The sequence below is a fragment of the Macaca nemestrina genome, chromosome 15 (genome assembly GCF_043159975.1).
Source record: "Macaca nemestrina isolate mMacNem1 chromosome 15, mMacNem.hap1, whole genome shotgun sequence".
Classification (NCBI taxonomy): domain Eukaryota; kingdom Metazoa; phylum Chordata; class Mammalia; order Primates; family Cercopithecidae; genus Macaca; species Macaca nemestrina.
In genome coordinates this window covers 19,897,072-19,921,234 of record NC_092139.1, presented here as the reverse complement: position 1 = coordinate 19,921,234, position 24,163 = coordinate 19,897,072, and the positions used below count along the sequence as shown (strand labels likewise).

Genomic DNA, 24,163 nt, shown 5'->3' with positions numbered 1-24,163 from the left:
AAAATTAGCCGGGCGTGGTGGCGGCGCCTGTAGTCCCAGCTACTCGGGAGGCTGAGGCAGGAGAATGGCGGGAACCCGGGAGGCGGAGCTTGCAGTGAGCCGAGATCGCGCCACTGCACTCCAGCCTGGGCGACAGAGCGAGACTCCGCCTCAAAAAAAAAAAAAAAAAAAGAAGTCTGTCATTTAGCTAAGTAAGGGTAAAGGCAAGACGGCAAAGGCCTATTTACTTGGTTCTTTCTCCTACCCGACTGCAAACTCCAAGACAGCAGGGCCCCATCTGCCTTGTTCATTGCTGTGTCTCCAGCACTAAGCAAAAAGTCTGTTCCACATTTGTTGAAAGAATAAATGAACAGGAGAGAGGGAAGGCGAGAGGCATTTTGAAGGACTGAGTTTAAAAATCAACTACCTTGAAGCCGGGCAAGGTGGCTCATGCCTGTAACTGTAATCCCAGCACTTCGAGAGGCTGAGGCGGGTGGATCACCTGAGGTCAGGAGTTTGAGACCAGCCTTGCCAATACGGCGAAGCCCCGTGTCTACTAAAAATACAAAAATGAACCGGGAGTGGTGGCATGCCCCTGTTATCCCAGCTACTCAGGAGGCTGAGGCAGGAGAATTGCTTGAACCTGGGAGGCACAGACTGCAGTGAGCCAAGACTGTGACACTACCTGAGCGACAGAGAGAGACTCTGTCTCAAAAACAGAAAACAAAACAAAACAAAATCAACTACCTTGAGAGGAGTAGAATGTCGGTAATTGTGAGAGCAGTCATGAGGGGAGGGGAGCCATGGAAGCCTGTTTCCTTCCCTGAACTTCCTCAAGGAGGGGGCATCTTAAAGACGGAATCATGTACACAGATTTTTGTGGGGTTTTTTTGGAGACAGGGTCTCACTCTGTCGCCCAGGTTGGAGTGCAGTGTCATGACCATAGCTCACTGCAGCCTACAACTCCTGGCCTCAAGCAATCCTCTCACCTCAGCTTCCAAAGTGCTGAGACTACAGGCGCGAGCCACCGCGCTCGGCCCTACACAGGTTTTTGAAAAAGACCTTTGTGCGTTGGATTCGTGGCACTTCAAGTGGCCTCTTCAGTCTACCAAAGAAGGAAAAAGTAAGTACTCCGAAGGATTGAAAGGAGGATTAAGGGAACATTGAGGGATGAGCAATTTCTGTTCTTCCCTAGCTCCACTATCCCCAAAGCACACAGCAAGAGGACTGACATCGGCTTCCGACCCCGTGAGGATTACTTTCTGGGTGGAGGGGGGACTGCTAAACCTCGAGTCTCCGTACCTGGCCCTGGCGCGTTTCCAGTCTGAGCAGAAAAGGAAACCCCCACCCAGACCTCACTCCTAGTCCTCCGGGTGCCTTTACAGCCCGTATCTTGACCACCCCCAGCTCCGCCCTCTCTCCTCCCACCTCCTTTTCCCGCTCCCCCGCCCCATTTCCTTCTTCTCCGCCCACCTCCTCCTGGGTCCCTCCCCCGGCCATGCGCCCTGCCCCGGCCGCGGCAACCCTGCCCTTCGTTCTTCTTCCTCCTCCCTTCTGTCAGCGCCCCTCCCGTGGGGCCGCGGCAACCCCGTGCCTCGCTTGCCCAATGAGAACACGGCGTGGGGCGGGGCGCGGCCAGGACCGGAGCGGAAGTGGTGACCGGAGCGGAAGTGGAGCTGCCGCCACCGCCGCCGCCGATTCCGGAGCCGGGGTAGTCGCCGCCGCTGCAGCCACTGCAGGCACCGCTTCCGCTGCCTGAGGAGTGGGCTTGGGAAGGAAGAGGTCATCTCGCTTGGAGCTTTGCTCGGAAGGGTCTTTGTTCCCTGCAGCCCTCCCACGGTGAGTGCGGCGCGGGGTCCGACCGGGGCCCCCGGGGGCCCAAATTCGAAGCCCCTCTTTGGCAGCTGCGACGACGGCGGGCCAGCGGGTGGGCCCCGGGGGATAGCGGTGCGCTGCCTCTTCCGCTTCGCGCGGCCGCCGGCGGCGAGGCCAGGCCTCGCAGCGGCCCCTCCCTGTTTCCGGGGCCGGGCCCTTTACCTCTTGGAGAGGCCCGGGCCTCCCTCGCCGCCTAAGGTCCTGCCGGCCGGGCGGGGTGCAACTCTGTGCTGCACCGTGAGGGACAGCGGAGCCGAGGGTCCCGGACTCTCCCTCACTATCTGATTCGGTCCCTCACGCGACCCCTCCCTGCGTCTTGGTCGGCAAGAACCGTCCTCTTCAGCCCAGTCACCTCTGCTCCGTGCTTTCCGGTTTCCAGAAATTAAAATTTAATCAAACGCGGGTGAGTTTTCTAGCCCCAGTCTCCCTGTTTGACTCCTCCTGGATGAGTAAGGGGTTTAACCTTGGGAGACAGCAGTGGGGGAACCCCCTCCCATTTTGCAGTAAAACCATTTCATCATCCTTAACTGGTTATGGAGTCTGGCAGGACCCAAGATTCCCTAGGAAGGGAATTGGGTTTGAATCAAGAAAATGTGTTTGTTGGAGCCGGTTACTGAGTCAGGCCGGATCCCCAGGAAAAAATATCGGGATGAGAATCGGAATATTTTCCCACAGTATTTACCGTCATTTAATGCCAAATTCTTTTGTGTCTTTACCCCAAATTCCCCCTATTGTGTGTTAGCACGTTTTTCGGTCTGAAATTTGCCCGGTGGCTTCCTGGTCGGGGGGTGGGGAGCGGAGGGAAGAAGAGGTGGGAAGGTGAGTGCATCTTTGCCGCAAATGGAGAACTCCCATATAATGAGGTTTCCAGAGGTGGCAGCCTTGGTAAGCAATTTGCCAACCTTTCTGTGAAATGCATGTCTCTTGTCGTTGCCTTCATTGCATTTCTCTTTGGTAAGGCTAGATAGCATCAGGTCCTGATTTTGCTTACCCTGTGTGGGAGATGGAATTTGGCAAGATGATGCTATGAACATAAAATCAGCCTGCCACGGAAGCCAAAACAGAAAGGTGAAGCACTTATAAGAATATGAAAATTGTCTGCATTTCTCATTCTGTCAGTTCATATGAAGCCAGACACAGATGCAGTTTATGGAGCTGGACGCTGCAGCTTTTGCATTTTCATGTTGGAAATTTATATAAGTATTTGTTCTTGGTGAATTTCTTCTTGACTGCTTCCAGGGTACCCTATTTCTTACTTAGGGATATCTCATTTGTTTGAGCCCTCATTTTTCTTGGATTCCTGTCCTTGGCAACATGAAGTGTATGAGTGTACAACCTGTCAATCTTATTGGAGCTAAGTTAGAAATTTAAGTGTGGCTTTCAAAATGGAAGGCAAATAATCCTGTAGCAACTGCAGAATTATTTTCCTAGCCTGCCCCTCCAATGAGATAAGAAACCATTCACCTATCTTGCAGATGAAGTCTTTATGAGAAATGAGGTGATTTGGCCTAGACTCTACACCTAGTTTTTTTCAAATTGAATATCCTCATTCATCAGTAGCAAATATGGATTGCCAGCCCCTGGAGTATGACTCCTACCCTATAATCTTTTGTACATTTCCCGTCTTGCAGTGCTTGCTATATTGAAGCCATTTTAGAATTGGAGCACTATAGATCAGGGAGGCAGCCTGTATAAAACCAGGCTGAGCAAATTCCCACGATGCTGGTTCTCTAGGCAGAGTCTCCAGAGATTTGGGCCTCTACAAAAAGTGCATTTTGCCCATTTGGCTGTGGATAGAGAAGCAGGAAGAGCACTGGACTTGGAGTCAGGTAAATTTGGTTGAAATCTTGCCTGCAATATTTTCTAGCTTTCTGAATCTTCAGCATGTTAGTCTATGGTTCTTAGTTTTCTTATCTCCAGGGTTATCATTAAGCCTTTTTTATAAACTGTAAATTGTTAAATATAAACTTTTGGTTTTTTAATTAGAGTTCACTATTAATGGCTTTTTCTCTCCAGTTAACATCTGATGACACTAAACCCTGCTTTGTACACAAGTTGCTTTCAAAAAATGGTATATTATTATGGGACTTTATTTTGCATGTAGGCAAATCTAGTCTTTCTGAATCATTTTCTCATCTATATAGCGCAAATGGTAATGCAGCTTTGGATAATTTTTGTTGTGACAAGCTCAATGAGAATAAGCATCTGGGATATAGTTGGGGTTCAATAGATGTTTAACCATCTGCATGAATATACACGTGTATAGATTAGACATAGCATATGTGCTATTCATGGACATCTATATAGAATCCATCCATTTGTGATTTATCTGATGAGGTGGTATCAATTAGTCTATAATAATTACCACTTACAGTACTTACTGTGTGCTAAGCTTTCTTTTAAGCACTTTAAGCATATTAGCTCAGTCTTCATAACAACCAATGAAAGGTAAGACTATTAGCCCCATTTTACAGATGAGGAAACTAAGTCACTGAGAAGAATAATTTTCCCGAGGTCTCACACACAGCACAAGGTAAGTGCCAGAACCAGGAATGAAACCAGATGATCTGGTTGTAAGGAATGATATTATAGATTTCTACGTGTGGTAGAGACAGCACATGTATATGTTTTGTGTGAACACCATTTAGTCCTTAATTTTTCTTCACACCAATCCTAATAAACGTTTGAATGGGAATACTAGCTATTTTTGAAGATAGATACAGGACGATTTATTGTGGAGCATATACCCATTCTGGCCTGTAGGGATGATATTGTTAGCATGCATCAGGAAGCAAGCTTGTGAACAATCCAGTTTTTCTAGTACTTGCTTCATACTAGGGAGAAAGTCATCAGCTACTTTGGCATAGAATGTTAGGTTCTTCATCTAAGAGAATTTGATTATGACCACTAATTTTTGTTTATCATACTACTTTATCAGTAGATGTTCAGATTTTTCTTATTTTTGTTGGCAAGGAGGAAATGAGGAAATATATCTACGTAAATAGAGAAAAACTTCTAAATTAAAACATCCTGTTGTGCTACCTGCTCTTTCAGTGCCAACAAACTGAGTTTTCCTTTAAATGCTGGTACCTTAGAGAATGAACTAAAATTTCCTTGTAAAGGTACTTTTAAGTTCCTTGTTTCTACATTTTTCTAGGGAAAGATGACAATTCACTAGTTTAAGGGGCAAGAAATTATGGTTATATAATAGCAACCTTTAAGCTTTAGAATCCTTTTGATCTCTATGTGAATATGATCTTAGCAGTCATCTGTATGTCATGATGGAGAAACTAACGAGCTGGATTCTGAGGGAATTTTTCTGAGGGGAATACTTGAGGAAACAGACTAAAAGTGCTTTCTGTGTCATGATATGTGTGCTGAAGGCCAATCATATTACTGCTTTCTCTACTAAAAGATTTTCTAATAGAGGTATGGTTATATGTATCTAATACTCATAATGAGATGTAAATGATCAATGGCCTCAAGTCATTCCTAGCAGATTGTAGGTTAGTTGACTTCTTTTTTTTTTTTAATTCTGGCCAGTTCTTTATTATCTAAGTTTTTCCCTTACTGGTTATTTTATTGTTTTCCCTAAGAGAACCAACAGGAAGTTATTTCCAAATGGCCTTGATCAGGACAAGAAGATTGAAGGCTACAATAAAGTAGATATGGGTCCTATTATTATTATTTGCCCTCAGCTAAGAGCTTTCCTTTAAAATTTGACATTTTGATGAGTCTTTGGCATGTTTTATGCTGTTTTTAACTCCTTGATTTTGTTTTTGTTTTTAAAGGTAGATATGTTAGCTTAATAGGCCAGTTTTAAAATTTCACTGTAACAACTTTTTATAGTTCTTTTAAAAATTGGCAATTCCCTTTTCCTTAAATGAGTTTTGGAGATCATAATTAATCTTTAGGATATAGGGTTACATAAAGGCAAGAACATTAATTTTAAAATTAATGTTGGTTTAGATCCCAGACCTGCCATATATAGCTGTGTGACCCTGAATGAGTTAACTCTTTGCGTCTATAAAAGGGGACGATGTCACCTGCCTCATAGGATACTTAGGATCAAATGCGTTTCTAGGAATCCCTGAGTGCTTTGCAGGCCATAAATGATGGATGGATATTTTTATTATTTACTAAACGAGTTAGCTGGTTTGGGTTTTTGTATAGTGAACTTTTTATATAGCGAACTGATTGGACTTCTGAATGGAGGAGATGAACAGAAAGTAATCCAAAGGCTTGTTGAAAGTCAGTTTGAATTGGCTGGGCTCAGTGGCTCATGCCTGTAATCCCAGCACTTTGGGAGGCCGAGGCAGGCGGATCACGAGGTCAGGAGATCAAGACCATCCTGGCTAACAAAAAATTAGCTGGGCCTGGTGGCAGGCGCCTGTAGTCCCAGCTACTTGGGAGGCTGAGGCAGGGGAATGGTGTGAACCTGGGAGATGAAGCTTGCAGTGAGCCGAGATCGCGCCACTGCCCTCCAGCCTGGGCAACAGAGCGAGACTCCATCTCAGGAAAAAAAAAAAGTCAGTTTGAATCTATAAATACAATGATTGGTAGCTGAAAAGTATTAGTCAAAATGTATAGTGTTGCCTCCTGATTTAGAGCTGGCTGGCTGTTTTCAAAAAGTAATCTAAGACTATAAAAACAGTCTATATTTTAAAGGTCAGATGTGCACTACCTTCCTCTGTCCACATAGGAGATAATTGCTTTTTCACTTTTTAAGAATGCATCAGATGATCAAGTAGTCACTCAGTGTGCTAGGCCTTGTGCTCCACATTGGGGGTCCAAAGATACAAGTCTGGATTCCTACCTTAAGCTCACAATCCAGTGTGGGAACCAGCAGAGACACTTGCATTGCAGTAAACTGTGATAAGGGCCATTTTAGAAATAGGCATAGGGAAATTGTTGTGTGCCTTTCTTTTAAAAGTCTTTCAGAAGCAGAGTACGTGTAAAATAAATGAGGTACATGGTAAGTTTCCCTTCACTGGCTGACCATTTGTTTTTAAGTTTTGTGTGGAATGTACTGTGGTTGCCATTTATTCGAGTGCTTAATGTTTAGCATCATAAACAGGTTTACTCCTTACAGGAACCCTAGTGAGAAGATTTGCCTATCTTTTTTTTTGCAGAGTCTCGCTCTGTTGCCCAGGCTGGAGTGCAGTGGCATGATCTCAGCTCACTGCAGCCTCTGTCTTCAGGCTGCCTCAGTCTCCCATGTAGCTGGGATTACAGGCGCCCACCACTGTACCCAGCTAATTTTTTAATATTTTTAGTGAGACGGGGTTTCACCATGTTGGCCAGGCTGATCTTGAACTCCTGACCTCAAGTGATTGCCCTCCTCGGCCTCCTAAAGTGCTAGGATTACAGGCATGAGCCACCACGCCCAGCCGAGATTTGCCTGTATTATGGATGAGAAAACAGATTCACAGAGGTCACATAGCCTATGGACTTGGTGTGCGGTACTGGTAACTCAGACTGATTGGCTTCGATATGTCAGTGGGCCCCAAACTGTAGAAATCTATTCATAAGGTCAACCAATTGGACTGTCTTTATGGATCAGAATTAACATAGTGTCTTTTGGTTTGATTACTTAAAGTCAAGAAGTCAATTTATTGTCATATCTACCATTAAGTCACATGTATAACCTTGCGCCTGTTACTTAACACCCTCAGTAAGTTTAATCATGGCTAATTGGACATAATTAGCAGTGAAATTCAACAACTGATATGAAAGAGGGGAAGGGATTTTGAAATAATAGAAATGCAGTTTCTCTCCAAATTCAGTGTTCACTGGACATAGTGCTAAGGACTTTGTATTACAGATATGCTGTGTTTTGTTTCCTAACAAAGAACCTGCAAATGTTTGAATGGAATTAAATTTATTACAGGACTCTAAATTTTATGTGTAGAATGGCACACAGACATTTTTATAGTGGGTGTTTTTTAGTGAGTAGTTTTCTCTGAGAGCCAGGAGTGCTTAACTTTTTCTGGGTAACACCCACTAACCACCTGGTCCCACTGACTTTCTCAGTCCCTCCTGCAGTAGCTTGGCATCTGATTTTTCTTCAGCAGAGTGACTCCAGAACTAAAACTTCTACTTTACAGTGCTGTGGATGCTCTATCTAGAATGGTGCATCTGTGAATGCTGTTCAGAATATGTGATCAGTTCCTTACCCCATTGAAACATTTGAGCCTAGATTTTTCAGATTTTCCTGTCAGTTTTCTTCCTTGTTCTCATTTCTTTATCTGCTTTGGCCTTTGATTTTTATTTCATCTAGAAAAACATACATGCACTTTATTAATAACATCTCTTTTTAAGTCATGACCTAGCTACCTTTAAACCTCTTTCCTCTAATTCTGTCTGGTTGCTTTTCTAAGGAGAGGCATTGTAACCCTTAAACATGTGCTGTTTTTTTTAATTGATGCATAATAGATATACATGTGCTCTTTTCTTGTGTTTCTACCACTAGAGTTTTTTTTTTTTTTTTTTTTTTCTACCACTAGAGTTTAAGCTCGCTGAGGGGAGGACTACACTGCTTTCTTTTAAATTCCTCTCAGTAATCCAAAGAGTTCTTAGAAATTTGGTAGTTTTTCATTTTGTAGTTATTTCAGCACACATTGGATTATATGTGTTATATTTTTGTGAGGTAGCTTAAGAATAAAGAATAAGAATGGCTATGAGCCTTTATTCTAACCAACACTATATGGGCATTTTATGTTCATTATCTTATTTGATAGCTATTAATGTCTCCTTTAAACACTGAGAAAACAGATTCAGATAAGTTACAATGTGGAAATGTAGAAAAATCACCTACTTTCTCTTTAGAAGCTCAGATGTGTATGTAAGGCTTGCTAGAAGCAGACCCCACCATATATTTTGTATGTATAGAGCTTGGGTAATTCCTGGCATATAATAATGGAGTCCTCATTTGAAATTTCCAGCAAATTATTAAACTCAAAGCTTATTATTTTAGAATTGAGCATGTTCACTTTTAAAGGCTACAGCTGTCATTTTCAACTCTATCTTTGCAGTGCCTTTATTTAAAAAAATGGATTAGCAATAGGTATTCTTCTTTTTCTTTTCTTTTTTGATTCTTATCCTAGGATATCTGCTCTAGCCACTGGGAAATAACTTCTCAGTATTTTGACCCTGACTAGAAAGATATCCCTTGGGGAAGGAATTGAGATAGAGGGGCTAGGCTGTTTCCTAGATCCTCTATTTTCAGCATTTATTATCTGATTTAGGATTTTCTTCAAAGAAAGAGTACCTTTAGAATTATGTTTCATAGCTGTTTATCTGCACTCTTGATTTCTCTTTTTAAACAGAAAAACACTTTTTTTCTTAAAAAAATAAATAGTACCAAAATTTTTAAAAAGTAATACATACTTGAAGAAAATTCAGAAAGATAAGAAAATGAGGATATAATAATGTTATTACCTAGAGAGACAGCCAGTGTTAACCATTTGATGTTAACCTTTCTTTTTGGGTTTGTTTGCTGTTGAGGGGATATTTTACAGAAATAAAATATTATTGTGCAACTTCCTCCCCCCAGCCTCCATTGCTCTTAAATAAGTCTTTTTATGACATTAAAGCTCTTCTTTTGATGGCCACGTAATCTTGTACCATCTATCTCTCCCCCCACCCACCTTTTTTTTGAGATGGAGTTTCACTCTTGTCGCCCAGGCTGGAGTGCAGTGACGCAATCTTGGCTCACTGCAACCTCCACCTCCCGGGTTCAAGTGATTCTCCTGCCTCAGCCTCCCGAGTAGCTGGGATTACAGTACTGCATCACCCCGGCCAATTTTTTTGTATTTTTAGTAGAGATGGGGTTTCACCACGTTGGCCAGGCTGGTCTGAAACTCCTGACTTCAGGTGATCTGCCTGCCTTGGCCTCCCAAAGTGCTGGGATTACATGTGTGAGCCAGTGCACCTGGCCAGTCTCCTTATTTTTTAAACCATTCCCATATTGTTGGATATTTAGATTTGCTTCCATTTTTTCACTAAGCAATCTCTGCGTTTATCAACAAATGCTTCCCAGTCCTGACTTGCTGCATCCAGTGGCTTGGAACAGATTGACAGCCATCATCATCATGTAGGTGTGCTGGAGAGCTCCTGTTCTCAAGCATGTCAGTCTCTTCCTGAAATGTGCCCAGCACAAGGAAAATCTCTTGACTTACTGCAGGGTTGGGCCCTTTGTGGCCTCTAATGAGTTTGCCTGCCCCAGTATCTTGACGCTTCTGTAGTGGTGCCAGGCCTGATGATGAGACCATAGTCTTTCAAAAACTTTTTAGGAGACAAATAAAGAGTATCTTGCTGACTTTTTTTTTTTTTTTTAGTGGGAACCTCATTCAAAGTCTTGGAACAACAGTAGGTCTTGATTAAAGGCTTCATGGAAGGGATGGTATCTGAGCCACACTGTGAAGAATCTTGTATGCAGAGTAAATTTGGGAAAAGCCATTCCGGTTAGAGGGAGTGGCTTGGTGAGCAAAGATAGAAAAACATACTTTGTATGTAAGAAAACCATTTTGGCAGAAACACATATGATGTGGAAGGCATGATGTGGGGGTCTGGAAGATAGACTGACAAGCTTTCACTGATAGGGGAGGAAATCTGACTCTGCTTTTGGCATCAGGGAACTTTAAAGAATTTTGAGCAGGAAGTGACTTGATCAGAGTTATAGGAAAATGGGTCTTATAGCAAAGGCATGGAGGGGACTGTAGGTAATTGAGTGATTGAAAGCAGTGCCACTAGGGCAAGATTTTGGATGGGAGATTTATTGTAGACATAGAAATAGGAACAATTTCGTTTCTCCTTTGTTTGCTGCCTTCCTCCAAACTGCTGGGTGTTGTGTAACCCATTTCCTGTTGAAATTGGTCTAGTTGCTTCAAAATCCATGTTATATAAGTCAAAAGTTACGTAAGCAGTAGCCATCAGGACATTTAGCTATGGATTTTGTTTGTTGTAAGTTGTTTCTGTTTGTGTATAATTAAAAACATTTGAAACAGATAAATGGATACAGATTTTTAAAAGGTGTGCATTCAGTCTTATCTTGCCATGATGGTTCTCAATCTCTTAAGAAATCTTGCAATAATCTCAGAGAAGCATAAAACAGCTGACCCCAAACAGAAAAGGGTACATTTTATTTTAGGAAATAGGGAAGGCATCTTTGGGAGGTCGCATTGAATAGTCCAGATTCTTTGGAGTAGTATGATTTAACTTTTAATGCTTGAGAAGGAGAGAAGTAAAAGGGGGGTAGCTTAATTTCGGGACCTAGTTGAGCTGAAGAGGTTGATGGCATTATTTAGCAATAGCAATCCTTTATTACTCCATTATGATACCACATGGGATGGCTTAACTGTGAATTGGCTTTTGGCCAGTACCTTATGATTTGGAGTCATCCATAGGTAGAGTTTCACAGGTACTGTTTTATGAACTTTGAAGTGGGCCTCTAAGTGACTTCTAACTTCGAATTACTCTACAGACTGGAAATTTTCTTTTTCTTTTTTTTTTTTTGAGACGGAGTCTTGCTCTGTCGCCCAGGCTGGAGTGCAGTGGCCGGATCTCGGCTCACTGCAAGCTCCGCCTCCCGGGTTCACGCCATTCTCCTGCCTCAGCCTCCCGAGTAGCTGGGACTACAGGCGCCCGCCACCTCGCCCAGCTAGTTTTTTGTATTTTTTAGTAGAGACGGGGTTTCACCGTGTTAGCCAGGATGGTCTTGATCTCCTGACCTCGTGATCCGCCCGTCTCGGCCTCCCAAAGTGCTGGGATTACAGGCTTGAGCCACCGCGCCCGGCCCAAGACTGGAAATTTTCTAAAGGTTGTTGGGTCATTGAAAGTTGGCTTCTCTCTGGTGTACCTGGCACTTTCAGGAACCATGAAGTAGGGTTATTTAATGATGAAGATATTTATTATCCTGCTCTCAAAGACCTTATGGTGAAGAAAGTTAGACGTATTGAGACAGTGGTTATCCTTTGGTATCCGGGGGATGTTGGTTCCAGCACACCCGGGGATACCAAATTCTGAAGATCCTTGTTTATTTTGTGTTTTTTTCCGTCTTTATTTGCCACCACGGTTGGTTGAATCTATGTATCTGGAACCTGCAGATACAGAGGGCCGACTATATAATTTTAAGGTGATAGAGTATTTTTGATGTCCTTGTATTAGAGTAGAACAGGTTGTCTTGTGGTAACCAACAGCTCCAGCATCTCAATGTTTTAACCCAACAGAAGTTTCTTTTGTTTTCACCCTGCATGTCCAATGCAGGTCTGCAGGAGGCTTGCACTATATGGTCACCCAGGGACTCAGACTGACAAAAACTCTGCAGTTGCATGACTGTACCACTTAGAATACATGGCCTTCTCAATGGCTGCCGTAAGGGAAGAGAGCCTGGGGAGCCACATGTAGGATATTCACAGTGTTAGCCTGGAAGTAGCATCATTTCTACTTATCTTTCATTGGACAGAACTACCACATGGCCTCTTCTAACTGCTGTGGGGGTTCTGGGAAATAGAAGGGAACAAATGGAATGTTTCTTGAGGGTTACTCTCTTTGCCTTAGCTTCATTCTAGTGTTGTGAGTGAAGATGTCAGATGGATCAAAGTGAGACTTGCCTCGCTGAGTGTAAGCTTACAATTAGTGAGCCTTATATAAGACACAGCTCTGCATGTGATTTAGATAATAGTAGGAAGAAAAATCATAGTTAGGAACTGGAGAATTAATTCTTTCTGAATCACCTAGATTTTGAGTGTATCTTATTGTGCTCCCTTAAAACATTTTTAGGTGATAGGGCCCTGTGTGTAGAATTTCTCTCTTGAAAATACAGAAATGACTTTTGAGGCAAAACCATTTTGTGAGTGGAGGTCATACTTTCTTGGATTTTTTTTTTTTTGAGATGGAATCTGGCTCTGTTGCCCAGACTGGAGTGCAATGGCACAATCTTTGCTCACTGCAACCTCTATCTCCTGGGTTCAAGCGATTCTCTTGCCTCAGCCTCCCCAGTAGCTGGGACTATAGGCACGTGCCACCACTCCTGGCTAATTTTTTGTATTTTTAGTAGCAGTGGGGTTTCACCTTGTTAGCCAGGATGGTCTTGATCTTCTGACGTTGTGATTCGCCTGCCTCGGCCTCCCAAAGTGCTGGGATTACAGGCATGAGCCCCTGCACCTGGCCGAAAATGATTAATTTTAAAATAGCACAGGCCAGGCACGGTGGCTCACACCTGTAATCCCAGCACTTTGGGAGGCTGAGGCGAGCAGATCACCTGAGGTCAGGAGTTCAAGACCAGCCTGAGCAACATAGTGAAAGCCCGTCTCTACTAAAAATACAAAATCAGCCGAGTGTGGTGGCGCATGCCTATAGTCCCAGCTACTCGGGTGGCTGAGGAGAATCGCTTGAACCCAGGAGGCGGAGGTTGCAGTGAACCGAGATCGCATCACTGCATGCACTCCAGTCTGGGTGACAGAGTGAGATTCCGTCTCCAAACAAATAATCATTTTCAGAGCCTTAAATTATGATACCATGTACATAGTAATGAAAGAATTTGTTTTAAAAATACTGACATTGGCTAGGCACGGTTGGTCACACCTGTAAGTCCCAGCACTTTGGGAGGCCAAGGCGGGCAGATCACCTGAGGTGTTAGGTATTCAAGACCAGCCTGGCCAAAATGGCGAAAACCCGTCTCTACTTAAAATACAAAAGTTAGCTGTGCACGGTGGAAAGTACCTGTAATCCCAGCTACCCAGGAGGCTAAGGCAGGAGAATCGCTTGAACCCTGGAGGTAGAGGTTGCAGTGAACTGAGATCGCGCCACTGCACTACAGCCTGGGTGACAGAGTGAGACTCTGTCTCAAAAAAACAAACAAATAAAACACACAAAAAAACCTGACATTACTACTACTGTCTAAAGTAGTATTTCATGTTTTTATACTTCAAGATATTAGCGTATTTTTATACTGTGTGGCACAGATTGATATATCGATATTTAAACCAACAGTACGTAAAATTAACTCTTGTTTAGTAAATAACTTTTCAATTATTTTATCCAAAAATTACTTATTAAAATTACCGACCGCACTCTGTAAATGGTGATTATTGTGATTATTGCAGTGGGGAATTGACTGTGGTGAGTTGATAAGAGGTATTCACTGGTTGGTGTATGGATTTGATAAATTGATAAACTGAAGTCACTGGGATTTTTGTCTATTTCAGAAAAACTTTAAATGAACTCAGTTATGGTTCAGATGAATTCAGTTATGGTTTCAAGTTCTGTTGCTCTACATCTTGTTATATACCGCTTTCTCTTGCAGCCTATACCATATACAAAATTAGTGCCTGATATTTTTATATAATGCTTTATATTTTTCAAGGTGCCTTCACATGTATCAGGTCTTTTGTTCCTCATAACAGGCCCACTAAAAGAGTTGGTAGTGTTATTTTTTTTTTTTTTTTTTAGAGAAGGGGTCTCACTTGGTTGCCCAGGCTGGAGTGTAGTGGCACAATCACGGCTCACTGCATCCTGGAATTCTGGGCTCAAGTGATCCTCCCACCTCAGCCTCCTGATTAGCTGGGACTACAGGTGTACACCACCACACCCAGCTAATTTTTTCTTCTTTTGTAGAGATGAGGTCTTACTATGTTAGAGACTAATTTGCCAGGATAATCTTGAACTCCTGGGATCCCAGGCTTGAGTCACCACATCCAGCCCTGGGTAGTGTTCTCATTGCCCGGTAAAGAAACTGAAGCTCTCAGGTTAAGTGATTTAACCAAGGTCATGCCACTTGTAAGTAAGTAGCAGAGCTAGTGCTAGATAGAGCCCAAGTCTGACTGCCCTTAGTTTATGTTCTTCCTGTGCAGTGTGTCCTAGTAACAAAGTTAGCAGATTACAGAAGATATGATAATAATCTTGGCCGGGCGCGGTGGCTCACGCCTGTAATCCCAGCACTTTGGGAGGCCGAGGCGGGCGGATCACAAGGTCAGGAGATCGAGACCACGGTGAAACCCCGTCTCTACTAAAAATACAAAAAATTAGCCGGGCGCGGTTGTGGGCGCCTGTAGTCCCAGCTACTCGGGAGGCTGAGGCAGGAGAATGGCGTGAACCCGGGAGGCGGAGCTTGCAGTGAGCCGAGATCGCGCCACTGCACTCCAGCCTGGGCGACAGAGCGAGACTCCGTCTCAAAAAAAAAAAAAAAAAATAATAATAATAATAATAATCTTTCCCATCTTTCAGGTATCTACTGCTTGATGGGTGCAGCCAGATAGATCATTTAAAATCATATCTTTTGCTTCAGGATTGGTTGAAGCAGTCTTCATACTTACTTTTTCCTGTATTATGGGAAAAACAGGGTTAGTCAAAACCAGAGTTCCTTACAGGACAGTGAAGAGAGGACTTACTGTATTACAGGATATAGTTGGATTAAGGTCATTAAAACAGACAAACCAGACAATTACTGAGAGAAGTCAAGGACATATATATAGTAAGCATAAACTTTTTTTTTGTTTGTTTGTTTTGAGACTCACTCCGTTGCCCAGGCTGGAGTCCAGTGGCGTGATGTTGGCCCACTGCAACCTCTGCCTTCTGGTTTCAAGCGATCCTCCTGCCTCAATCTCCCAAGTAGCTGGGATTACAGGTGGCTGCCACCCCGCCTGGCTAATTTTTGTATTTTTGGTAGAGATGGGGTTTCACTGTGTTGGTCAGGCTGTCTCAAACTCCTGAGCTCGTGATCTGCCTGCCTTGGCCTCCCAAAGTGCTGGGATTACAGGCGTGAGCCACCACACCTGGCTAGTAAGCATAAACTTCTAAAGAAATAGTTATTAAGCAGTCTCTATGTGCCAGGCAGGTGAATTAGGCTAATGGAAGAAAACAAAAGCTCTAGAGGCAGATAGATGTGAGCTGGAGTTCTGGCTCTCTACCGTCTATTTGCATGTTGCTCTGGGCATATCACTTGCCTTCCCTGACCCTCCATTTCTTCACCCATAAGAAGGGGAAAGGAGTTGTTACGAACATACCTACTCTGTGGGACTTTTGGGAAGATTACTTGACCAAAATAATATAAACGCCTTAGCAAAGTACTTAACCCTAGAAGTGTTTAGTACATGATCAGTATTGTTGATGGCATTTGGAACGAGATGTTTCACATTCAGTATGCTGCTATCCAGATGGGTTGGAAGAAGATTCACACACATGTTTCCTGGGCCACGAAGCCTGACATTTGCTCTTTCTTTTTCTCTTGCTCTTGTTCTAGGGAATGACAATGGATAAAAGTGAGCTGGTACAGAAAGCCAAACTCGCTGAGCAGGCTGAGCGCTATGATGATATGGCTGCAGCCATGAAGGCAGTCACAGAACAGGGGCATGAACTCTCCAATGAAGAGAGAAATCTGCTCTCTGTTGCCTACAAGAATGTGGTAGGCGCCCGCCGCTCTTCCTGGCGTGTCATCTCCAGCATTGAGCAGAAAACAGAGCGGAATGAGAAGAAGCAGCAGATGGGCAAAGAGTACCGTGAGAAGATAGAGGCAGAACTGCAGGACATCTGCAATGACGTTCTGGTAAGTGGCCAGTGCTTCTGTTTTGAACAGTGGTTTCTAAATAGTATTAATTTAATGTATAAATGCAGACTCTCAAAACAGCTTATGAGAGAGAGGTGTCTGAATATACTGGAAAGCTGCCAGTGATTTACAACTAATTTTTAAGCATATAATATAATTTTTGTCACGTATTGCCTGATCAGAGGTTGTACATCACTTCTGAGATATTTTCCTCTCTTATAAAAAAGACCTGTGAAAAACAGTGACATTTATTCAGCATCCCTCCATCTTATAAAATTGAGGCCAGATAGACAGGATTTTAATAGATACAGCCACAGATAGGCTATTGTGTATATTAGTCAGAGTAGTGATGTCATCACCAGTAGGGGAGGGAGATGAAAAAGCTGAGCTGCCTTTCAGCCTCTCCCCAGTCATGCCTTCACACTGTAAGCACTGTCCTGCTTTGGTCTGAAAGTTAGGCACATCCATCAAGTTTGGCATGCATTCCAGAGCCAAATTCAGAGTGTTTGGGGCATTCTCCTCTCCTCCTCTCCTGTATTTTACATAAGCCTTAGTCAGATGATTGATTCCCTTTGGCCACCACTTGGGATTGAATGGGAAGGGTACGTACTCTAAAACAAATCATAATCATAATGCCTTTCCCCCACATCCTGAGCCCATTGGGAACTTTCTTTTTCTTCCAGGTGAAATCAGGTAAAAATGAACAGTGAGGGCTGCTTTGATGGGAAAAGGAATTCACACTTGGGGACCTACCTCCTTCCCTGCTGGCTCCCTTTCCTAGTTACTGCCCATGACTCCTTTTGAAAACCAGTACAAAGCGTGTCAGCCATCAGGCAGCACCCCTTATCCCTAACCCATTAGGAGTTACACACTGTCTGTCTACAAAGAATATTAAAACGACTACCGCCCCCTGCATCTTCTCACTTTGGTTGATTAAATCCCCTTATAACTAGCTTTGCATTGAGCTTCTCTTTTTATTAGACTCATGGCATAAGAGTGTCATGACTAAATTTGTTGCCTGTTGGTAATTTGGGGGTTTGTTAATGGTGCACTAATTCCTGAATGTTAGGTACATCTGGTATTCAGATGAAGTGTGTCATGCATTCCAAGGGCAAGAAAGTTCCATAATTCATGAAATGTAGACCAACTTTTAAGAGCATCTGAAAGAATGTGAAGAAGAGCTTGGTACTTACTGCCTCTTAACCAGTTTTTCAGGATGCCACATTCTAAAACAACTCTTCGAAAATATTGCTCTGTATACGAAGCTTGGACTCCTTCAGAACTACTTTTGTTGTAAGCATAAATGTTTAAAGGAATTTATTATTAATAGTATTAGCTACTCTTTGAGTGCTTACTACGTGCCAGGCAACGTGTTAAGCGCTTTATGTATGTCAACTTCCTTATCATTATAATTGCCGTAGAAGATGGCTATACCCTAGAAGATGACCCTTCGTATAGCTGAGGAAACTGAGGCTCAAGGTGATTAGGTGATTTGTCCAGAGTCATACAGATACAGATAATAAGTGGCAGAAGAGGGATTTCTACCCAGGTCAGATTGACTTTAAACTTAGTTCTTGGCAGTTTTGCTGTATTACCATCTTTTTCCTCCTAAGGAAAGATTTTTTTCCCCCTTTAATTATAGAAGTAATACCAGTTTATGGGTTTAAAAAGGGTGGGGAGAACAAGTCAGAAGAATATAAATAAGAAAGTAAAAATCACTTCTAATCTTACCACCCAGAGAACCATTATTAACATACTCCTTCCAGGCTTTTCCCTTGTGTATTTGTGAGCATGTACACATATGTATCTTAATGTTAAAATAGGATTCTTGTGGTATTTGTAATCTGCTTTTTTTCACTCATTTCTTTTGAGAGCCTTTCCATTATCGGTGTAGCTCTGCATCATTTTAAAGGCCTACAAAGCATTTCATTGTATGGCTATACTTTAATTATCCCCTATGGATGGTCAAAGTGATTTTTAAAAGAAGAATACAGGCATCTGCTGTTATGACCTGGGCTAAACAACATTTAGTAGCTTGGACGAAAATTGGTGTTTTTTTAATCTTCCAAAAAATTATTTAGAAGCAGTAGTGTGTATCTTGAATCTCAAACATAGTTTTAACATCTTGTGAATAATTCTAAATTCTTAATGTGGATCATTTTTTAGGAGCTGTTGGACAAATATCTTATTCCCAATGCTACACAACCAGAAAGTAAGGTGTTCTACTTGAAAATGAAAGGAGATTATTTTAGGTATCTTTCTGAAGTGGCATCTGGAGACAACAAACAAAGTAAGTAGTATCTTAAGAAATTTGACCAGTAATGGAGCCAGTCTTCGTTCACAGGGACTTTTAACAATTTTGCTTTGTCTGTTTGCCATAGACACCGATGTCACAGTACTAAGAATTTAAAAGACTACAGCATTGTGATGAACGGGGTCATGGGTGGGCAAATAAAAATTTATCTGACAGGGAAATATGGAGGGCATTAAAAATCTGGTGCGCAGTATATTTAAAAAGCTCTTTATCTTGAGTATTATTTGTTAGCTCTCTTTTTAGTGGTGAAACTTTTTATGCTTGGAAGTATGAAACTACCCTAGTGATGCATTGCTTTTATCACATGTATTACTGTGATGCTGATAATCTTAACCACACTTTATTAAGTGCCTATGTGCCAAGTACTTTCCAGTCTCACTTTCTCTTCACACAACCTTACGAGTTAGGTGGCAGGCTGCCCATTTTTCGGATAAACTGAGGTTTATGGAGGTTTTTACTTGCCCAAGCCACAGACCGATGGAGTAAGAGTTGGGAATTAAAGTTAAAGCCTGTGATCTTTGCAGTGGAGCATATCGTTTTTCACATTCTGTATTGTTAAAGGTTATAACTGCATTTCTTAACTGCTTTAGTAGACTTTGCCATAATTATTTTCCCCCAAAGCATTTAATATACAACTTGGTTTAGAATAAATATCTAACAAATGTGTAACTGAATGGCAGAGACACTGACACCTCATTTGCTAGGTCATTGCTGCTGCCCAATTTGGGATTAAGAAAATAATTTGATAGTTGGTCCAATGTGTGATACCTATGAAAGAACCGAGCCTTTAATATTTTCATCTTTATGTTACAGCCACTGTGTCGAACTCCCAGCAGGCTTACCAGGAAGCATTTGAAATTAGTAAGAAAGAAATGCAGCCTACACACCCAATTCGACTTGGTCTGGCACTTAATTTCTCAGTCTTTTACTATGAGATTCTAAACTCTCCTGAAAAGGCCTGCAGCCTGGCAAAAACGGTGAGAAAGACCCTTTGTGCTATCTAACCATAGCAAAACAGTGCTTGTGTTATTAACTTCTTTTTATTCCTGAACATACTCATTGTCTTGGACTTCTTTTGAAAGATTTTCTGGGGGTGGGAGTGTATCTTTTATGAGATAAATACAGATCTGTTACTTTTTAAATTCATTCTCAATACGTACTGCTGACTTTTGTTTGATTACTGTGTTTTGTGGGGTGGCTGTAGAAAGTTCCAGGTGAATGTAGTTAGTTGTTTCTTGCCAAGCTTTGGGCCTTGGTTATACATTGTCATTCTTGTACCAAGATTTGAGATTATAGTTGTATAAAAGAAATACACACCACATTCTTGTTGTGTGTTGGATTACCTTCCATATTATTCCGTTAGCCTTTTCTACGTTTTTTTTGTAGTCTCTCAACATGCACACACCTTTTTAAAAAAATTATTTGGGAAAGGTGCCTTAAAGTTCATCACTTAAATCAGATTTAGTGATGGGAGTTTCACTGTATCCCTTGTATCCAGACCTTTTGAGTTCTAGTTTAAAACAAAAATTTTTTTTAAAATAATTTTAAATAGAAGATTGCTAGAAATGTCTTTGGTAATTAAAAAATACCATGAGTTTGCCCAGAATGACTGTGCTAGGTTTAGCAGTAATACTGCTTGCTTATTAGGTATAGCAAAGTTCTTATCTTGGAATTTCTGTCATTGTTGGTTGGTGCTTTGTAAACATACCTTATACTTTTGCTGGAAACAGCTAACAGACAGGGTAATAATAGCCTAGGTTCCTCCAAAGTACTGTACAAGAAGATAAATTATATTCACTTAGCAGAAAAAAAGTGGGTTAAACTAGCTCCAGAGAACTTGTGAATTCTTTGCTAAAGGCTCTTTGTTTTAGGCGTTTGATGAAGCAATTGCTGAATTGGATACACTGAATGAAGAGTCTTATAAAGACAGCACTCTGATCATGCAGTTACTTAGGGACAATCTCACTGTAAGTACTACTTCCACAGGGTTTATAGTCTCTGTCCTATTCACCTATTTATTAATCATTCACTATTATCTTCAAGAGGGGATTTGTGCCCTGTTAAATATACAGTTTTAAGTTGTTAAATTTGTTATAAATGACTGCTGAAGTTTTGACCTTTGCAGTCATCCCTGTCTGCAGTGACACAGGAATAATTTTCACCTGTTGAGATAAGATTATACATACTGGACCACCTACGTAGGCAACTTTTAGTAGCCCTGCTTTGATCATACTTTCTTTCTCTTGCAGCTGTGGACATCGGAAAACCAGGGAGATGAAGGAGATGCTGGGGAGGGAGAGAACTAATGTCTCTCGTGCTTCGTGATCTGTTCAGTGTCACTCTGTACCCTCCACATATATCCCTTGTGCGATAAAAACAAAAAAGAAAAAAAAAAAGAATCGTACGTCGACTTTCGATTTTTCACAGCCTCAGCCTAGGAAAAATGGTTCACGGGATAAACAGCTGGTATTTGTATCTAAAACTCAGATTGGTCACATAAATGCCACGGCATTCCGAAGTTTTGATTTTGATTAACATTGACAGGATTACTGTGTGTTTAATTTTTTAAAAACTGAACACTGTGATTATGGGGTTTTGTAATTTAGCAGAACTCTTACTGGTAGAAAAAATAGACCTGAATTATGTGTAACTTTTTGGAAAGTTTAATCTGATATCAAAATAATCATTGAAATACAATTCCATTGTAAAGTTGTACAGAAAGTTATAGAGATTATATTGTGATGCTGGAACTTGGAGTGAGACACACATCATTTGGCATTTGAGTTTAATGGTAATTCTCAGTAATGCTGCCATTGTTCGGAGCTTAAAGACACTTGATCTGTTTGGGCTGTTGCCACTTAAAAGTTCATTACCACAGATGTCCACAGTGTCTTCCTCTGAGGAAACTCGAATCCTGAAATGGAAATTCTTTGTGGCAGATAACTGGCTTATGACACCTTGAAAAGTTCAAGTGCTCATATAACACACCCGACTGAACCCCCTTTCCTACAGCAGTATGTTCACTATGTTACGAATTTGCAACTTGTGCTTCAATAATGGAATCTATTTTCATTGTTAACACTGAGCTAAAGAAAAAAAGCCGTGTGTTTTATGAATGACCTTATCTGTTTCCTGGATAATACCTTTAAGAATGATGTCCTGAGTCAGGCGTGGTGGTGCGTGCATCTAGTCCCAACTGTTTGGGAGGCTGAGGCAGGAGGATCACCTGAGCCCAGGAGTTTAAGGCTGCAGTGCCCTATGGTTGCACCTGTGAATTACTGCACTCCAGCCTGGGCAACATAGCGAGACCTCATCTCCAAAAACAAAAAAACAAAAAAAGGAATGACGTTCTGTAGAGATTGCCTTTCACTTGAGGAGTACTCAGTTTTCAGGTTCTTCCTAGCTCGGGGCTTTTAAATTTTGAAATCTATACATTCATTCCCACCATCCTTTTTTGACTATTGACCTTGGTTTTCTCTTCTAAGTTTCTGTCCCTCTGCTTCCTTACTTTTTTTCTTTTTTGAATTCTATCTTTATCTGTCTTTTGTTCACTTTTTAATGCTATATATGGGCAGGGGTGAGAGACATTACTGAGCACCTTGGTGAGCAAGCCTGGCTTTAAAGAGTTGAGAAGAGCTTCTGGCACCAGAGCTCTGTCTTCCTCCAGTTCTCAACACGGTGTTGCTCTTCAGTCATACCAGGATCTGAATCAAAAAAGTATTTTTAAATATCCATGATTCCTCCCTGTATTGAGGCTGGCCCTGATCATGCTCTTTGTGCCTGTCACCAGGTCTCTCAAGTGCACTCATCCAGCTCAGCGCTCAGATGTGTTTAAGGAGACCCTATATTCAGGGAAGTTGCGTGGATACTGCAGTGGAGAGAATTGAGAATAGTCAGGCCTGTCAGTCTCACAGGATCACCCCTCTACCTTTAATATTCCACCTAGCTGTAGAGTCCATCTGTTTGTCCATCTGCTGAAATGAGAAAAGAAAAATTTATGCACTGATTTAAAACAAACCAAAAAAAGAGAAAAAAAACAAAAAAAAAATCCCTCCTTTCTAGCTGAACAAAAATGTGCAGTTAATACTTGGCGCTTGAAAATGCAGTAGTGAATGTGGAACCAAGCCTGTCTGTATATCTGGTAGCTCTTTTCTTGCTTTGTTTTTCCTTACCAGTATTCTGCCTAATGTTTGCTTCTGTGATGGTTATATTGCCTAGCAAGCACACCCGTGGTTGTGAAAATAGTATAGCAAAAAAGAAAAATCCCTGGTTATTGATGTACTAGATTTGTGTATGTCTTTTAAACAGTTCTAGTTTCACCTTACACAGAATAATCAGGAAAAGTGTAAAAATTCAAAAGTGAAATAAAAATTTTATCAGTTAGTTGCCTGTGAATTGATCTGTCACCACCATCTGTGTTGCTACCAGACCTAGCTAACTATTCTGATCACACTTAACTCTCTTTTCTTTAAGAATAGGCAAACAGTTTTATTTCATTATTTAGGACCAGAAGTCAGGGTGTTATACAGGGGAAGAAATTACCATTAATTAAACAGGCTCTTTCCACCCGTTACTTGGTATCTCTCTACCTTCCACACCAAACCATGCATGTATTAGGTCCTCTTTAGTGACTTCTAAGATTTCGTATGGACAGTTATTTTGCATTGTATTCAAGCCCCCCATCCCTTCCCCATTTTTTAACCCTGAGATACAACCAAGCCAGTGAAATATGTAACCTATGGTTGCATAAGGCTTGGTCATCACCAAGCTGGCGTCTCACCTGTCCTCATACTGTATGGTGGCCTGCAGAGCTGGTTCCTCATGGGATTTGCCCCTTCTGGAAACATCCACACTACCACAAGGAGAGAAAAATATCAGGATAGAGAGGTCTTTTTTTAGCCCAAGATTAGAATTAGTGCTTCCTTGCCACTCTGAGGCTGGACAAGCCAGATGGGCACCTTCTGTCCCTAGTTTGGGAGCTGTTCCACCTGTTGAAGCCACACTCAACCAAAGGTTAGTGGGGGCCTACCTGCTTTGTTGGATCAGTGAGACCAGGAAAGTCCTATCAGGGGAAAAGTGAAGTATTGGTGTTCAATGGAGTAGTTGACTTGTTTTTAATGTCCCTATACCACAGATAGAGTGACGCTGCAAGCTCAGATTGACAGTCTTGCTGTTTAGGTCTTGCTCTGCTATTAGGTCCCAACTGTCTGCATTTAGGCTGAGCCACAAGTAACTCAGTGAACCTCCCTGGTATAATGGATGTGTAATGGCTTAGCAGAGGGACAGGGAATATCCCAGGAAGGGGTCTTGGTAATATGAGCCAGTACCAAGAAAGGCCTTAGTGGTCTCCAGTTCTCACCTCTCAAAGCCATTTCCGTCCTTGGTGAGAAACGGTGGGACTGGATCAGGGTCTTTGGAGGACGACATCTTCAATGGAGCAGGGTAAAATT

General features: G+C 42.0%; 1 protein-coding gene across 3 annotated transcripts; it reads left to right on the top strand.

Moving 5' to 3' along the window:
• The first annotated feature begins 1,642 nt into the window (after window positions 1–1,642).
• Window positions 1,643–23,096, top strand: LOC105496419 (tyrosine 3-monooxygenase/tryptophan 5-monooxygenase activation protein beta). Of its 3 annotated transcripts, none has more exons than XM_011766818.2 (6): window positions 1,643–1,818; window positions 16,097–16,399; window positions 18,566–18,689; window positions 19,527–19,690; window positions 20,585–20,680; window positions 20,963–23,096. In XM_011766818.2, exons 2-6 carry the CDS (start codon window positions 16,100–16,102, stop codon window positions 21,017–21,019), a joined length of 741 nt encoding a protein of 246 aa, XP_011765120.1. In that variant the 5' UTR covers window positions 1,643–1,818; window positions 16,097–16,099; the 3' UTR covers window positions 21,020–23,096. The 3 variants fall into 3 exon arrangements, with proteins under 3 accessions (XP_011765120.1, XP_011765123.1, XP_011765121.1); XM_011766821.3 differs by lacking the exon at window positions 1,643–1,818 and adding an exon at window positions 2,093–2,257 and having other exon boundaries at window positions 20,963–21,868; XM_011766819.3 differs by lacking the exon at window positions 1,643–1,818 and adding an exon at window positions 3,589–3,683.
• Window positions 23,097–24,163: the final 1,067 nt, after the last annotated feature.

Excerpts from the sequence above, each read along its gene's own strand:
- LOC105496419 (XM_011766818.2), top strand. The coding sequence starts at position 16,100 with ATGACAATGGATAAAAGTGAGCTGGTACAGAAAGCCAAACTCGCTGAG. Across the intron at positions 19,691-20,584 it reads CCTGCAGCCTGGCAAAAACG|GCGTTTGATGAAGCAATTGC; the intron begins GTGAGAAAGACC and ends TCTTTGTTTTAG. Across the intron at positions 20,681-20,962 it reads TACTTAGGGACAATCTCACT|CTGTGGACATCGGAAAACCA; the intron begins GTAAGTACTACT and ends TTTCTCTTGCAG.